Below are 18,305 nucleotides of genomic sequence, written 5' to 3' on the forward strand. Positions count from 1 at the left end.
AAAGCACTCTTTCTGCTGGTGATAACAGAATATAGAAATACATGAAAAGAGAAAAACATGACAGTTTCTGCTCTCAAGGAGCTCACATTCTAATGGACATAATACATATGGAAGGGTTTCTGCAGCATCAGATGGAAGGATCCTTAGGGTGCAATAGCAAAGCAGATAATACCTTCTCTTTAATGTCATTTCCACTTCATAATACCCATTTCTAATATCTAATTTCTAATTAGAAATTTCTAATGCATGACAGTACCAAAATCTTTGGTGGCAAGAACTTCTTTTCTGGATCTTCGGTAGCTATGGCTTTAGCATCTTTAGGAGCAGTTGACAGGTTACATCGCCACAGAAACTGCTTCCCAGAATAATGGCTCCAAGCACTATGTCAAAAACCTATTCCTAAGACTATGGATTTCAACAACCTGGGCTGTTTCTATCAATTTCCAAGAGGGGTTTGGTTAAGATGATAGTGGTAATTTGTGTGGCCTGGCATATGATGCCTCTTTACCCTCTCTCAGGATGGCTCACTGCTTTAAACATGATATAATTTCACTTTTACCTCTATCTGAATCATGAATCTCTTCTGTATTGTCCCAGCAAGGAGCCATCTAGCCTAGTCTTGAAGATCCTTCAGTGTTGGGGAGCTTAGCATCTACTTTGAGGCAATTAATTTAATTTTTGGATGACTCAAAATGTGGGGCTTAAATCATGTTCCTTCTAGTTGTTGTTTTTTAAATCTCTTAGTTCTAATTCTGCCCTATGAAACTGAGCTGAACAAGTCTAACCATTCTATCACACAGACCTTTAGGCATTTGAAAATAGCTAATAACATGCCCTAATCCCCAAAGTCTTTTTAAACTTTAAGATCACTACTAGGTAGCAAAGGTGAGATTTGAACTCCAAGTCTCTTGGCTCTAAATCCAAAATGCTTCATATGAGAAGCTACTTTGACTTTCAAATATTAATCTATCATGAAACATCCTAGAAATACATTGATTTTATAAGTACAGTATTATAATGGAGCAATTTTTGGAATGTGTATAATGGTTATATCAGAGAATGTGTTTTGTCCATACTTGGTGATCATAATGGCATGAATAGCTCTTTAAGTGAGTTCTTTAAGCTTTGTGTTTGAGGCTTATAAGACTTGAAACAGTTATACTTTTTTATGGGAAACCAGGGGAAACCCAAGGCCAAATGCTTCAATGTTACAATTCAGTCACTGAATTAGGTAGAAGGGTTTAACAGTGTTTTTGGTCAGCTTCACCCTCTAGGTAACATATTTCATGTTCTGAAAAACACAGCTGCCCTTGGAAAAAGGAGCACTGATTAGATTTTCTAATGGAAGTGCAAGAGCTAGGGCTTTCTCTGAAGAACAAGGGTCCTTCTGTTCTAGCCTGAGCCTACCAATATCAGTTTTAGAGGCCCCCTTCAGAATTGAAGATAAAAAAGATATCAAAAACAGGCTATGGATTTATAGCTTTATATTCTGATCTAAGACCTTCATAATGATTAGAATTGTCCCAAAGCAGAATGGGCTGCCTCATTAAGTAGAGAGTTTCTTGTCATTAGAAGACTTCATGAAGATATTGGGTGATAATCTATCAACTATAGAGGAAAGACATGTGTCAGGTAGGAGTTGAATAGAAAATGAAATATAAAGTTGTCCGAGTTTTACAATCCACAGCAGTTATAGGCTCATCTTCTCATGGGGGAGGAAACACAGAAATGGGTATGTACATACAAGAGAAATACAGTGTAAACAGGCCATAGTAGAGAGAAGGCACTGGCAGTGATTGCAAAATATTGTATTTAAGCTAAGACTTGAAGGAATCCTGGAGTGGGAGAGCTTTCTGGAAATGGGGGGATTCAAGTGATAAGGCACAGTCACAAAATGGAGTGTCAAATCCAAGGGGCAACCAGACCACTGTCACTGGATCATTGAGTAGGTAGAGGGGAAATATGAGAAGACTGGAAAGGTCGCAAGGGCTTCAAAGGTTGTAAAGGGCTTTAAAAGCCACACAGAGGATTTTATATTTCACCCTGGAGGTAATAGGGAGCCACTGGTGGGGGAGGGGGACGTAGGAGGGGAATGTAACATGGTCAAACCTATAATTTAGGAAAATAATTTTGCTAGCTCAGTGAAAGATGGATTGCAGAGGAGAGAAAACTTGAGGCAGAGAGACCAACCAGATGGCTATTGCAATGTCCAGGCATAACCTGATGAAAACCCAAATTATTATGGTGGCTGTGTGAATAGAGAAAACAAGGGAGAGAGCTTGCCCTCTCTGTTGTTCCCACTTTATTATAACTTATCTTCAGTCTAGCTCAGGGGTCAGCAACGTATGGCTCTCGAGCCATATCTGGCTCTTTCTGCAGGAGCCATAAAGTCAATTTTTTTTCAAGCGCTGTTACAGGAGTGCGCACTGTGAGCACTGTACAGCTCTCATGAAATTACATTTTAAAAAATGTGGCGTTTATGGCTCTCACGGCCAAAAAGGTTGCTGACCCCTGATCTAGCTGCTTCAAGTCCCTCTCTGCTTCTGTTCATCCTCCATTCAACTGCCGAAATGATTTTCCTAAAGCACAGGGCTTGACCATGTCACTCTACTCAATAAACTCCAGTTAATTCCTATCATCTTCAGGATCAGATACAAAATTCTCTTTTTGATGTTCAAATTCCTTCATAACCTAATCTCATACCCCTGCCTTTTAAGTCTTCTGACATTTACTCTCTGTCATATACTCTTTAATCCAGGGACACTGGTCTCCTTGTTGTTCCATGAACAAGACTCTCCATCTCTTGGCCCCAGGCATTTTCTTTGGCTGTCCCTCATCCCTGGAATACTCTTTCTCCTCAACTCTGCCTCCTGATTTCCTTGGCTTTTTCAAATTCCAACTATAATCCCACTTTGTTTATAGGAAGGCTTCCCGAATTCCTTCTAATTCTAATGTCTTCTGCCTCTTTATTTCCTATTTGTCCTGTATGTAACTTGTTTGTATGTATTTCCTGGTTTGTCTACTGCCCTGTTAGATTGTATGTTCTCTGAGGCTGAGGACTGCATTTTGCCTCTTGCTTTATCCCCAGCTCTTAGCACAGTGCCAGCATGAGGTAGGTGCTTAATAAATATTTATTGACTGTCTAAGAGATGTAAAAAAGGTAGAAATTACAAGGCTCAGCAACACATTGGATATGTGGAATGAGTGTAAGAGAGGAGTCCAGGATGACACCCATAGTAGGAGCCACGGTCACTAGGAGAATAATTAGGAAATTAAGAAGAGGGAAAGATGAGTTGTGAGACATCTTAAGTTTGAGATACATATATGATATCCAATTTTGGGGTAATGCAATAGAGGTTGTTGGTAATATATGTGGAGCTAAGTTCTTTAAAACATGGCTCCTTCCTATCTTTCAGATCTTTGTCCATTTTGCTCCCTCCTATACACAAACCAACCCACTAATTCTGCCACTGCTATTCTTCACCCACAATACTCCACGTCCTGACTTCGTACTTTGTAAGGGCTGTCCCCCTATTCTCTTTCCTCACTCTCTTCTCTCTTTCCTTTTCTCTCTCTGTCACCTCCTTATCCTTTCCCCAATCATTTCATGAGTTTTTGTTTTTTAGCTTATTCTACAAACTATATTTTCAGATATTAAAAGAGGACTTGCTTTGACAGATTCTTCTGCTATGTACTGCAGGTGCTCTGAAGTTGATCTCTAAAAGTCATAAACTGAAAAAAAATCTATATATGTATATAATAAGAGACAGTGTCCATTTTAATAGAAAAATTGAGCAAAACTTGTAGTATTCCATCATGATTGAACTAATGGACTGTCAGCTATATCTCTCTAGGGATGGATACATCTTTTGTGGCCCAGAGTTGACAAGCAAACTGTAGTCTCTGAACAACATGAGCTAATGCAAGGCATATTGTAATGATTCTGGGTTCACTTGATGTTTGTTTTATTCTATGGCCTGTTTATTTTTAACTGTAGTAAGATCCCATCATAGGTAAATGTTAAGGCTAGGTACTAATGTGATAAATAATATGAGGAATTGAAGGCTTTGAGGTTCCCCCACCCCCCAAACACAATTTCACTGTCACTTCAATAATAAAATTAAAATAGTGAAACAATACTGGTCTAGGTGTCAAGAATTTCATTTTAGTCCCACCTCTGTCATTAATGGTGAGACCTTGGACTAGTCACTTCTTTTCTCCTGAGCTTCAGTTTTTGAAAATCCATAAGTGAATTGTACCTGAGAAACATCATCAACATCATTATTATTCTCTTAATAAGCTTAACATAAGAAGCATTTCTAGATATTAACTTCTGACCTCCAATTTATAACAAATATTCTATTTCCTATTCCCAAATGCTTTCTGGGAATAGGGAATGGACAGCTAGGTGGTGCTATGTTTAGATTTGTAAGTATGATATTATTTTGAGGAATTTTTAAATACAGTAAATGCCAGGCCTTGAGTCAGAAGACCTGGGTTCAAGTCTTCAGACACTTAGTCACTTAGCCTCTCTCTCTGTCTCAGTTTTCTCAACTGTTCAGTGGGAATAATAATAGCATCTATTTTACAGAGTTCTAGTGAGAAAAAATATTTGTAAAGCATTTAGCACAGTGCTTGTCACATGCTTAATACATGCTTGTCTGTCCCACTCCCTCTTTTCTAGAATGCTTATCTAAAGGTCTGTAATTTGTCTTGCAGCAGTGGTGATCCCTGTACACCCAGGAGAATCACAAGGTTTTTTGCTAAGATATCTCACTTCTTCCCTAACCAAAATTTGGAACTCCCTGTCTTTTAGGAGAAAAAGCAGTCTAGTGAAGTCCTTTGAGAAGAGTCAAAAAATAGATAATTCTAAAACAGTCACCTGATGTTCAGTTGGTGCTTCTTAAAACTAGTTCTAGTAAAATATGGATCATTTGTAAATAGAAGTACAAAATAGAAACAAAAATCCACTAAGAAATACTCCCTGGTATATCAGATACTTGCCTAAAGACCCATTCAATGAAATATATTGTAATTAAGTAATTTCAAATTTTCATTTTGCTTAATGGTGGCACAGGAAGGAATCAGCCATCCCAAATCCTTGCAGACTAGTGTTATTAAAATTGTAAAGTGTTTTTAGTAGGATTGCTACACCTTCTACAATCATATGTTTAGGCTGGGATGAACCTTAGAATAGCGGATATGATAGCTAAGAAGGGACCTTAAACAGCTTCCAATCCAGTTTCATCATTTTTTGGTTGAGGACAGTAGCTCAAAGAGGGGGCAGTGATTCACCTAAGGTCACACATTGAGTTACTGATAGAACCGTAACTAGTAACTAGGTATTTTGATTGACAATCTAATATTCTTTCCACTTTCCTAAAGCTTTCTTGATGCTAAACACTTCTGAGGAAGATTTTAGAAAACTCACTGCCCAAGAGGGTAAACTAAAACAAGTTCATATTGATTCTCAATAGGAAAAACATTAGTACCTCCTTACTCTAGCTGGCAGTGACTTTCTTAATCATAATACAGTCAGAGTTCCATTCCCAGAGATGGGTATTCCCTTTGTAATTCTGCTCTAGGCACTCAAGTGACTGATTTGAGTGGGCATCCCTCTCCTTTGAGAGCTTGCCCTTTTCAACAGCTGCCTAGAGAGGGAAAAACACACACAGGCTGATAAACTAGTTGAACAGTCTGGATACCACCCTTCACTTTTTTCCTGGGTAGATTTAAAATAACAGGAAAAGGATTTTTTTCTTTTCTTTTCTTTTTTTAAGGAGTCTGGGAGGGTGGGGGGGGGAGGGGAATGGGGACTGTTTGTTGTAAAGCTGCACTGGTAGTGCTTTCTCAACATGTTACTCATGGCCCAGGGCCAAGTTCTGCATGTGTAAGAATTAAATCACTCAGCAAATAGAAAGCTTTGCCTGTGGTCACTTCTTTTATAGAATAAAGCCTTTACAACACCCCCTTTCATTCTCTGCCTCTATTAGAGACTGTTGAACACTCCTCGAAGCAAAGGTCAGTGATATAAATGCAATGAAGCCACAAAAAAAGTCCTGTTAACAGACCAATTGTGCTCATAAAAATCCACAAGCTTGAAATAAAAGACCTTCAGTTTCATACTTGGAGAGGGAGGATTGAACTGGATCTTGATGAGAAGCCAGAAATCTAGAAAATTGAGAGTAAGAAACAAAAGATTTGAGATAGAATCTGTTTTTTGGATGTTCAGCTCATTGAAGACTCTGGCTATGACTTGATGACTAACATAACTTTGACTCATTATTTGTGTGTATAGATTTAAAAAATCTTTGATCACTGAATTGTGGAAAAATCATAAGATGAATTCAGTGTATGTAGTTTCAGTTATTCAGGAGCTAGTTCATTTTTACGATAATTCAGATCCTTTGTTTCACCTTCCTTGGAGTGATAGAATGTTAGTATTGGAAGGAGTCAAAACTTTAATTCAAGTCCTACTTTGAAAATTACTAGTCATGTAGTCCAAAGCACTTTACCTCTCTCTGGGTTTTAAGTTACCTCACTGGTAAAATTCTGAAATGAAATAAAATGCATTTTAAGGGCCCTCTAAGCTTTAACTGTTTTTTCCTCTGATTTCTAAGATCCCATTGAGCTCTAGAATCTAGAATCCTGTGATTCAGACTGTTGATTCTCTAAGATGATTTGGGGATATTGGTTAGTATATTAATGAGTTAGAAAATGCACTTAATATCATAATACGTGTGACATTTTTATTAGAACAGTAATTTAAATTGTTTCCTAGAATAGTTTCCAGTTTCTTATTAACTGGAAGTCATTAACATGGCTATCAAAGTTAACTTAGTCTTATTTTCATTTGGATATAATGTTTGCATTATTATCAACCTCATACAGTTATTATTGAAAAAAATGCATTGTGAATTACAAAGTGCTTTGTAAAGCTCTGCCCCTACCTACCTCTATTAATGTAGACAAGTCACTTTGTTTCTAGGCTTGTTTCTTTCTTCCTCAGGGCAATTTGTTTTGAGTAGATGATCTCTGAATTTCTTTCTTTTTCTAACATTTTATGTTGCAAGGTCTCTTTAAGTTCTAATATTCCATAATTTTTGAAGCACCAATCCTCTCTACTCTTATCCCTTACCTTAACCATAATCCAGATAATATATGTGTTTGGGTCACAGATTCTAAATAGCTTTGATATTTAGGGAAGTATACAAAATCAAGGATTGTTAGCAAATATTTGATTTCATATCCTTTCTTTTAACTGTGATTTCATACAAAATATTTTTTCTTTAGAGCCTTGTTCTCCTCTAAAAAGGGATTTTAATTCCATGATTTGACATTTTGGTGTTAGATCTGCTTTTAGTATTGTCCTCTCCACTAGCACAACACATACTTCAGAAATCATTATGTAATCAGCAAAGCTTCTTTGGTTGGAAAAAAGGGTAGCTTTATCACTGAAAACATTGGGCCTTTGTGCTAAACATTCTTTGCTCTTTTGAGAGTGAGTAGTCTAAAACATATTTAGAGGGAATCCATCTATTGACTGAAATTCATGTTCTGAAAGAACATACCATAATATCAAAGATGACTTCTGATAACTGATCTTGACAGAGTCAAATAATTTTTAAAATGTTCATTTGAAAGTTAAAAGATAATTTGAATAAAACTTTTTATGGCAAATGAAAAATACCAGTCAAGAGTACACTTCTAGAACTATGAAATAGTCATGCTAAGGACTTAACCATAGCATTATAGAATGTTCAAGTTGGAAAGGACTATAAGACATAGAATATTAGAACTGGAAGGAAACATGAGTCATCTAGTCTGACTCTATTACTTTTTAGAAGGGGAAACTGAAGCACAAGAGCTGGGATAGTTTGCTAGTGTGCTAGGCATTAGCAGAGCCCAGACTAACCCAAATAACTTATAAAGCACCACATTAACAGAGGCATGAGGTCCAGAACAAGGGGGGTTGTGGTCTCTTTGTAGTCTACCACAACTAACATAATATAGTCTGTGGCACCGCACTCTAATTAATTAATTAATTGGATTAATTGTTTTGGTAACAATTTCCATTTTAAGTTTTTCAAACTTATGTGATCCATATTGTTTCCCTTCTTCCTCCTAGAGCTGACAAGCAATTCAGTCTGGGCTTTACATGTATTATCACACAAAATATGTTTCCAATATTATTCATTTTTATAAGTGAATAACCTTATAAAACCAAAACCCCAAAACATATACCCAAATAAGCAAGTGATAAATCATATGTTTTCATCTGCATTCCTACTCCAGCAGTTCTTTCTCTGGAGGTGGATAGTGAATTGTCCTGGATCATTGTTTTGCTGTTAGTAGTAAGTTTATCCCACAGTGTTTCAGTTACCATGTTTAATGTTCTGGTTCTGCTTATGAAAACTCTGCATCAATTCACGTAGGTCTTTCAAGTTTTCTGTGAAATCATCCTGTTCATCATTCCTTATAGCACAATAGTATTCCATCACCATCATATATGTGGTATCACATTTTAGGAAGAAAATTGGAACACAACTAGAACAGAGTAAAAATGATGTTAAATAGACCAGACACCATACCATATGAGGATCATTTGACAGATATGGTGATTTGGAGCTATAGAATACATGGCTTAGATGTGGCATGATAGTTAACTTCAAGTATTTGAAGGGCTATCAAGTATTTGAAGGGATCTGATCTGAAGGTTATCTATTTGGCCTGATCTCAGAGGGAAAAAATAAAAGCTGTGTTGGAAATTGTGGAAAGGTAGATTTAGGTTCAGTGTAAGGAAAAATGTCTTAATGGAGCTGTTTGAAGGTGAAACTAACAGCCTTTAAAGATAGAGCTCTCTGTCACTAGAGGACTTGAAAGGCTAAAATGACTATTTTTAAACAAGATGTGTAGGTTAAATGATCCATGATTGGATGAGACTAGAGAATCACTTAGGGTCCTGACATAACTATGATTCTTTGATGGCCTAATTCTTGCATTTTATAGAGGAGGAAGTTGCCCTAGGGAGGAAGTCTTATTTAATTCATTTTCAGGAGAATGACACCCAAAATAAATAAGGATGGAGATTAGACCTGTGATTTTCATTGACTTAGAGATCTTTTGGGATGGAAAACACCCTCCACTAAAGCAATTGGGTACCTTCTCTGCAATTTAGAGTTGCCTAGAGCACCGAACTCAGGGTCACATAGCTAATGTCTGAGGTAGAACTAAAATTCAGATCTCCCAGGCTTCAAGGATAGTTCCTCTATCCATTACAATACTGCCTCTTGAGACCCATTTATATACACGTCAAAGCTTCACATTTACTTCAGCATGTACTACATTATGTTCAAAATTATTTTGAGAGAGCAGGCATGAATAGATAAAAGCCAATCCGAAGCACTGACTCATTGAACAGATCTTACTCTGTTATATTGGTATTTTTCCACCAAAGTTGATCAATCACTGACAAAATAGAAAAATGTCCTTAGCAAAAGAGTAGTTGCTTCCAATTTTTGGAAGTTTGCTCCAACGTATTTTTTGTAAATTGGTTGCTGAATAACTTTTCAGACCAGTCCCTGAAGAGCCATTTAATCCTTAATACGCCTGGAATAGTACATATAATATGTAAAGTTCTTTGCAAACTTGAAAGTGTCAAACAAATAAAGATGCGGAAGAACTTATGATTTCATCAGTATAGATTCTGGAGATTCCACTACCAATTCAGTTTAGCACCTTCTTTGGAACTTATCATCTTAGAGAGTTACCCAGAACACCAAAAGTTTTTATAACTTGCCCTTTTCCATATAGCTAGTGTGTCAGAAACAGGACCTGAAGCCAAATGCATCTGAACCTCATAACCAAGACTTCCTGGGTATGAGGCCAGCTCTATACTCACTATGTGATGCTCCCTCACTTTGCTAGATGACTATGTTATTTTTGTTGTTTTCGTTCTTCACTTTGAGTCAAAATCCTGTGTTTCTCTGAAGCTTGGTGAGCCTGAACTGCTCATAAGTCAGAATCCTATTAAAGCCCTTAAAAATCTTGAGCCCTTTGAGCCTAAAGCCCAAATAATTTTTCTATGTCCTAAGGGAAGTGAAAAAAGTTGAGGATTGAGAACTAGGCAGGTCTCATGACAGCAAAGCTGATTAATTCTGTCAGCATTTGTTGTTTAGTGTGAGGGCTGTGATACCTGAAATTTTGGAGATGAGAATAGAGACAGGACAGGAGGCCAATCCCATTTTTCAGTAGCAATTGAGAAGGGATATTGGGTCCAGAGGCAGGGTAGCAGTGACCATTCGTATATATGGAGTATTGGTCAGGAAGTGTCTGTACCACATTGGTAGAAAGCTAGAATGACCAGCTTCAATACTCTCAAAGAACTATAGACATGACATAGCCAGTTGACTTCTTTTTTAATAGATATAACACAATTCCAGAAAGTAATTTTTTGTATTTTGTCTTCAGTCAGATTTTTGTCAGTCAAAAAAAAAATTTCACCAGCAGCCTTTTAATCATCCTCAAGCCTTCTCTGTTAATGTTTGTAACGAGATGCACCTTCAACATTTTTTATCTATGTGAATGAAGAGATGGTTTTTTCCTAAGCTTAAAAGCCAGAGTTTGCTAGCTGTTTCTGCCACTAATTGCATGCTTTCCTATTGCAAAAGGCTCCCTGTAAGGCTCTTAATATCTAATCCACAAATCAGACTGGCATACATATATAACGATTGTGTTGATAATTTTGCAGAATGCTCTTTGGCTAAAAGCTGTCAGATTTTTGAACCAGCAAAGTTGGATTACACTCTATATTTTAATTTCAAAAGCTACCTTCTTTGGGGAACCTTCCCTAATCTTTCTCCCACTACCTTGGTAATGACCTTTTCCCTCAGACCTCACAAAGCACTTTAATACCTCTCTAATGCAATTGTCATGTTGTATTATGTTTTATAATTATCTATGTTTAAGTCTTATCCCCCAACTATATTGTACAAGTCCATGATGGGAGGACCCATATTTTATGTAACCTTTATATCTCTCCTTCTATACACAGGCTCTTAATATTTGTTGAATGAATGAATGCACAAAGCCAATTTGAATCCTCTTTACAAATAAAATGAGTTAAAACATAGTATTGCACTTTGGGAACAGGTGTATTACCTTTTCAATGTGGGTCCTTTAGTGGGGGAATGCCCCAGTAGGACCAGGAACTTGTAGTCAGCCTCTCCCAAAGGGGAAGGTCATTACATCCCACTTTATCCCTACAGGGAGGGAGGGAGGGAATCTCTTATTGGCATACGCGCCTCTGCTCCCTATGCAGTAATGATAACTATTTGTGTTTTGAGGAAAAGATCTCGTAAACTCAAACTTCTCTATAGATGTGAGCTAGTATTAATTCTCCGACAATAACAATAATAACAAATTCATATTTATAGTGTGCATTTTCCTTATAAAGTACTTTATATATGATATCATTTAGACCATACCATAACTCTGAAAGAAAGGCAGGGTTGGCATTATTTTATAGATGAGAGGTAAGGAGAATTGCCCAAGGTCATACAGTATTATGACTGAACTCTGGGTCTCAAATCTAGTCCTTCTGACTCCCAAGGCCTGTATTGTTTCACTATACCATACCTACTTCTCATTAATTAAGTTACTGATAAGTGTGTCATCAGAAACACATCTTCTCCATTAATAAGTACAGAAATAAAGAGAATAGTGACTAACTTCTCTATCTCTATTGAGGGCTAAACAAAACAAGGGATGAATTTAGGTGTTAAGAATCTAAATTTAGTTACCTAATAATGAAGATCCTGTCTCACTGGAATGAATTACAAAGGAAAAGTTTAGATTTGTTTTCCTCAATAGGACCAGCTCTTATCTATCTAGATTTAAATGGGTTTAAATCTAGGGTTTAAATAGTTCTCCCTGAAGGCCAAGTGATTGGACTGAATCCCTTCTGGCCAGCTCTGTGATTTATAGGATCACACTGATTTGATTAAGATAATAGAATCACATGTTCTATGATTATAAAATCACACACATTCATTTTCTTATCCATATTTAAACATATCTAACTCCTTTTGTCCATTCATCTCCAACTTCTGAAGTATGTTAGTTTTGCTTTCTATTAAAGTTGAAACTTGTTAACTGTTAGAAAAAGTATGGTAAGTCATTTACATTCAGCTCACATTCCATAGTTCGTTGCTAGCTCTAGCATGAAATGTTCTGTCTTTTTTTTTTCCCCAAAAAAAGTATCTTCCATCTCTGATGGTTATAACAGTCTATAACATAGTGTTTTGATATAAACTCCAATGAGAGGGTGCTTTTTCATTTGTATCTAAACATATTAATAGATATGAAATCTCTTTCTTCTTTCTCTCTTGTCAGATATGTTATAGAATAGATACCAGGTGATGTTTTTTGAATTTCTCCAAGTCCTGAAAAGTGAGTTCTAATGAAATATAGGATAATCCAGGAAATAAATGACTACTTATCAAAACTATAGTTTGGTTAAAAAAAAAGGAATGTTTCTGGAAAATGGACACTTTGTGTTCCATGCCCATTCATTTTAAGCTATCCCAGAATGCAAAGGGTGATAATGTCAGCAATGATTGGGATCAGCACCATAATAACTGAATGTGTTTAGTCACTGAGTTTCTATACTCTCAGTTCATGAAAATCACTCCTAATACTCCTAGTTAAATTCATTTCCATTAAGGGCATTGTCTGGTATGGGTCTCTCTTTGGCAGTAAAAAATATTTGACATGAGTTAGCTTTTGTTTAATTTCTCTTTTTGTTTGTTTTTTGCAGCTCTGGGAAGTGCCAGTGTAAAGTGGGTGTTGGAGGTTCCAAATGTGACCACTGCCAAGATGGGTATTATGGCTTCAATGAGACTGGCTGTCAGCCCTGCCAATGCAATAATCATTCTGTCATATGTGATACCTTCTCAGGTAAAGCCTATATTCCTTCTAAGGTGTGATCTTTTGCTTTTTGTTCTCTGTGTCATTAGATTATAAACTTCTTGGAACATTAGATGGCTCTGGGACCAGGTTGGGAAATGTGAGGTCCTGGGTTCAAATGTGGCCCTAGTCATTTCTTGCTAGATGACTCTGGGCAAGTCAGTCACCCACAATTGCCTAATTAGTGTCAATTTTAGGACAAAAGGCAAAGTGCTTGAGGGCAGGAACTATGGTGTTTTTCCATATTTGTATTCACAGTACCCATCATAGGCCTTTTTACTTTATAAGTACCTAATTACTGAATCAATGACTTCATTCATAGTATTTCTCAGCCTGATTCTAAGGAGCAGGGCAAGTGAAATCTCTTAGCCTTCATTTCTATCCCTCTTTTTAATACTTAGTATCTTGTACATAGGAGGCATTTAAATAATATTGGCAGTTACTAACTTTGACCTACATGATTCTTGGGCTTTACCTTATGGATAGAGGAGATTATTTGACCTCTTCTTATGTTAATGTAAGAATCTTTGGGTACCATAGAGTAATTGGAGGGGAGTGGGGTATCAGATTTCATTAGAGTAGGTAACTCTACCAATGCAAATCTACAAATGTTCTGCAATTTAGAATTTTTGAGAGTTGTCTAGGAGAGGCAGAGAGAGTGAGTGACTGTCCCAGGATTATACAACCAGTATATCTCAGAGGTGGAACTGACCCTAGATCTTCCTAACCCCCCAGGGCTAGTCTCTGTCCACTGTATAATACTGCCTCTCAAGGACTCTGTAAGTGCTCATTAAAAATTTGTTGATGAATATGTTAATAAGGGCTAAAAGTTAGATTCTCTACTCTTGATTTTTATTTTGCATTGTCATTTTATACCTAATCCCTATTAGTTAAAATAACACATATAATATGCATAACTACCATGGGAATATTGGGAAGATTGATAGTGGCATTTCAAAAATAACAGAAAATTCTTTCTTTAAAATGGCCTTTCAAAAATGAAAAGCATTGCTAACTATATAATTAAAACAATGCACCTATCTAGTACGTTTTGGGTAGTTAATGCAGATTATACTTTTACCAAGTTGCAGGACCCCTATACTTTAGCCAAATCCTGCTACCTATAGTCCTGTACTCTATTACTGTAAATCAGGTTGAGAGCAGATTAGTGAATATACATAAAACCAGTATGGAGGGAAAATACTGTTTTTATTTTAGAAGCAATTCACAAACACAAATACAAATATGTAATCCTTTGCTTTTACTCCTCTGCCTCATCTCACTAAAATTGATTAAAACAATATATGGTTCTTAAGGCAACTAAAAATACATTTACCAGTATTTCTTGTGCTGAGGCTATGGTCTATTAGGAAGTATCCTTTTAAGGTAAATGAATCAATGAGTTAATATTTCTTTTTTTCTTTTTTTCTTTTTTTTAACTCAGCCCCTCCCAAACTTCCTCACACCACAGAAAGCATCACTCACTGAGCAAAACATATAATGTCTTTCATGCTCCACTTCTCATTTCATTCTCTGGAGGTGAACATTAACAAATTATTCTTCAAATGTCAAATATGTAGCTGTATATAATGCTGTCTTGGTTCTATAAGCTTCACTCTTCATTATCTCATAGTTTTTTCCCCATTTTTAAAAAATTAGTCTGCTAATCATTTCTTACAGTTCACATAATATTTCTTAACTAGATTATAGCTGGTTGTATATATTTGTTATATATTACATATATACATACATAAATAATTTTGTGTATTAAATAATTTCATGTATACATGTCTGAATTGTTTTATGTATACACAATATATAATCTAGTTAAGAAATATTATGAAATAGTTTTGAGCTCTATGTTCCATATCTCTTCTAGCTCTCATATTCTGGTTTTGTAAAGGAAGGATTAGACACATATATCTAAGGCTGCCCTTTGGGAACCTTTTAGGGTCTAGATTACAAACTGAAGTTGATTTTTTTCCTTTCAATAACATTTACAATAACAATAATAACCTTATTAAAGGTTATATTACTAACTCACTACCATGGAGATCATGAACAAGATGGCAGATCTCTCCCATATGAAATTACTTGTAAAATTCCCAGTATAGTCCTATCAGGGAGACAGACACCACACCTACGGAAATAGGAATTTGTTTTTCCTACAACTATCCGGTGAAGTCCGTGCAGTTTAGGTTTTTATTAAAGAATTTCCAAAAGATAGAGATGAAGTAACACTTGAACTTTTCCCAACCCTGCTAGCTTTACCTAAAAATTTTTTTTTTTTTCCCCATCACCATCACTGCGATTTTTTTCCATTATGGATGTGCTATGGCTGCCCCCTGGTGGCCAGTCACCATGTTAAAAAACTTTGTTTATACACTTCAATTCTAGGCTAAAAAAGCAGAGGAAAGAAATTTGCAGCCTTGGACTTACCTAATGTCTTCCCCACTCAGAACTTATAACACTTTCATGTATCCCATTTTATCTTACCTATCTTAACAATATTCACTTGTTAAATTGGTGGCATGATTATAGATTATGGATAAAATTCCATTTAAGAATTTAATGTCACATCAAAAAGGAAAAAGTTATGAAGCTCCCAGATATTGGAAAAAAAAATGGCAGATGCAGTTGCAGAATTATTATGAATGATCTCTGATACATGATGTGGGAGATCTGAAAAGGGTAAATATTGTCCTTTTTTTTTTTTTTTTAAGGGAGAAAAATGGAGTCCACAGTAGAAAGCAATGAGCTGGATTCCTGGCAAAAATTCTAGGATCCATTATTAAAGGAATAATTAATGAATTTTTAGAGAAAAAAGTTTTATAAATGATTCAGATATATGACCTACTAACCAAGTTTACATATGACACAAAGTTAGGAAGGAATGGCATATTGGATGTCAGAATCAAAATATTTCTGGATAGGCTAAAATGTTGGGCCAAATCTAGTCAGGAATAAATTTTTAAAATTATATTTTGTTTGAAAAAATTGGTATCACAAGTCAAAATGGGGAATTTTGGTTAAAAAAAAAAAAGATCTGAGATACTATGATTCTATGAAGCACCATAAAAACTGCTAACACCACAATTCCCATTTTATCTATACATTTAGCCACCTGAAACAGCCCCACCCTCACTAACATCTATTTATTTATTTGTTTGTTTATTTATTTATTTATTCAGTGAATGTGGGGAGATGAAGTGGACAAAGACATTTAAATGCAGCAAATGTTGTTTAGGATTTTGCCTAATGGTATATGAACATACAAAAAGCATTATTATTGTTTGTAGTATTAATAATAACTTCAGTTTATATTTAAAGTTTGTCTTTAATAGTATCCTCTGATGGAGTAAAAAGTATAATCCCCATTTTACAGGGAAGGAATCTATAGCTCATAGAGTTTCAACTACTTGGTCATAGTTACAGGGCTAATAGGTATATGTAACTAAGACTTAAGCCCTAGTCTTTCTTTTTTTTAATTTATTTTTAATTTTTTTCTTAACCCTTAACTTCTGTGTATTGGCTATAGGTGGAAGAGTGGTAAGGGTGGGCAATGGGGGTCAAGTGACTTGCCCAGGGTCACATAGCTGGGAAGTGTCTGAGGCCAAATTTGAATCTAGGACCTCCCATCTCTAGGCCTGACTCTCAATCCACTGAGCTACCAGCTGCCCCCTCACAATACCATCTAGCTGATATTATATTCCTATTTTACAACTAAGACATTGATAAGTTTCCCCTATTTACATAGTCAGAGAGTGATCACGCTAGACCTAGAAGCATATCTTTTATACCTCAACTTTATTCTCTTTTTATTTAGTACTGCTAATTAGTCAAATATATTATCAAGAAGATTTTTATTCCACTGATTCAAGCTTTCTGGCATGTCAGTCCTCATTCACTGATCATTAGAGCCAAAGAATCTTGGAGGCAATTTAGTTCAAATATTGACATTATAACTTTGTGTATAGCACTTAAACTTTCCTCTGCCTAAAAGTCCTAATCTGTAAATTAGATGGTTGGATTATATGGCCTCTGAGGTCCTTTATAAGATTATCAGAGAGTACTTCTCTTTCTCCATAAATTATTTAACAATTTCTGAATCTTTTGAACAATACTATTATCTGTCCCATATCTCTTCTTTTTCACTTTAAAAACTGTATGGAAGACCTTCTCTTTGGGGGAGGGGTGGAACAGAGATAGAGCTGAAATACACCTCCTTTTTAATCCCTATGATCTGTTTTTTCTGAATCTGTTGACTTAAACTCATTGAGACTTTTTCACCACAACATCTCATTCCCTCACTTATCTTGAGTTTTAACTCCTTACTAATCATTTTTGTTTTATCACTACTTTGAAAATAATTCTTTAGCAAACTAAAAGTTGGAGTAGTTCTGTCTTCAATTTCGTCATTATCCTGTCCACTTGGGCAACCTATTTGGGATGGTTTCAGAAGGGTTTGAAACTTGGTTTGTCTTGGCTTAATTTGTTTTTTTCTTTGTTACGAGTTTAATCTAGAAGAAGAAGAAGAGGTATTTCCAGAAATTGAGTGTACTATAAAAAAGAGTTTAAAAAAAGCTTAAGTACTAGTTGCATGAGGTATAGCTTTAGAAAACTTTTTTGTGATCTTCAACCAACTTCACCATTCAACCATCACCAACTTCAGCTCATTCTGAGCTTTAATAAGCTCTTGCACTAAAGTTTTTAAGTTGGCCTTGCTTCCATCTTTTATACATGTATTTCACATCTAAGTTTATCTATTAGTTTCTTGACTAAAGGTCCAAGACTTGGGTCTTTTTAAGATAGCTTCTCCTTTTATCCCCATCAGATTAATTTGTACTTTTTTCTTCTGAATATTGCCCTTTAAAACTTTTCATATCTCTTGGATGAGCTTCCTCTATCAAATTTTAGGCCATGGCATGCTATCACTAAATTTTTTGAAACAGACTCTCAAAATCTAGAGCAAGTGTTAAATTATATTGAAATTTCCATTGCTTTTCTATCATAGACACTTGAATGAATTGACCTTGAGATTACCATGAACTGGCTATTCTGAAGCTTCTAATTGCCATTTAATATGAAATAAAAGATACCATTTCATTAACAACACAAACATACTTATAGGGTAATATTCACATACTTTAAGATACTCATCAAACTATATCCATTTGTATGTAAAAGAATTCACATGATACAAATTAATAATACATGAATTACATAGAAATGAAGCTGAATGTTTTCTAGGAACTTTTGCTTGGCAAAACTTCCTGGCAATTTGAGTTACCCCTAATAATTAGAATCACAGATTTGTTTTAAATGGATCTTAGAGATCA

At 35.7% G+C, this 18,305-nt stretch overlaps 1 protein-coding gene across 1 annotated transcript in view; it reads left to right on the forward strand.

Annotated features, from left to right (window-relative positions):
- Positions 1 to 18,305, forward strand: part of MEGF9 (multiple EGF like domains 9) — a 110,186-nt gene that overhangs the window by 77,664 nt on the left and 14,217 nt on the right. Inside the window, exon 3 of the mRNA XM_044661508.1 lies at positions 12,818 to 12,957. Coding sequence (XP_044517443.1) covers positions 12,818 to 12,957 — 140 coding nt within the window. The remainder of the gene's footprint in view (positions 1 to 12,817; positions 12,958 to 18,305) is intronic.

Source organism: Gracilinanus agilis, chromosome 2, assembly GCF_016433145.1.
Source record: "Gracilinanus agilis isolate LMUSP501 chromosome 2, AgileGrace, whole genome shotgun sequence".
Classification (NCBI taxonomy): Eukaryota; Metazoa; Chordata; class Mammalia; order Didelphimorphia; family Didelphidae; genus Gracilinanus; species Gracilinanus agilis.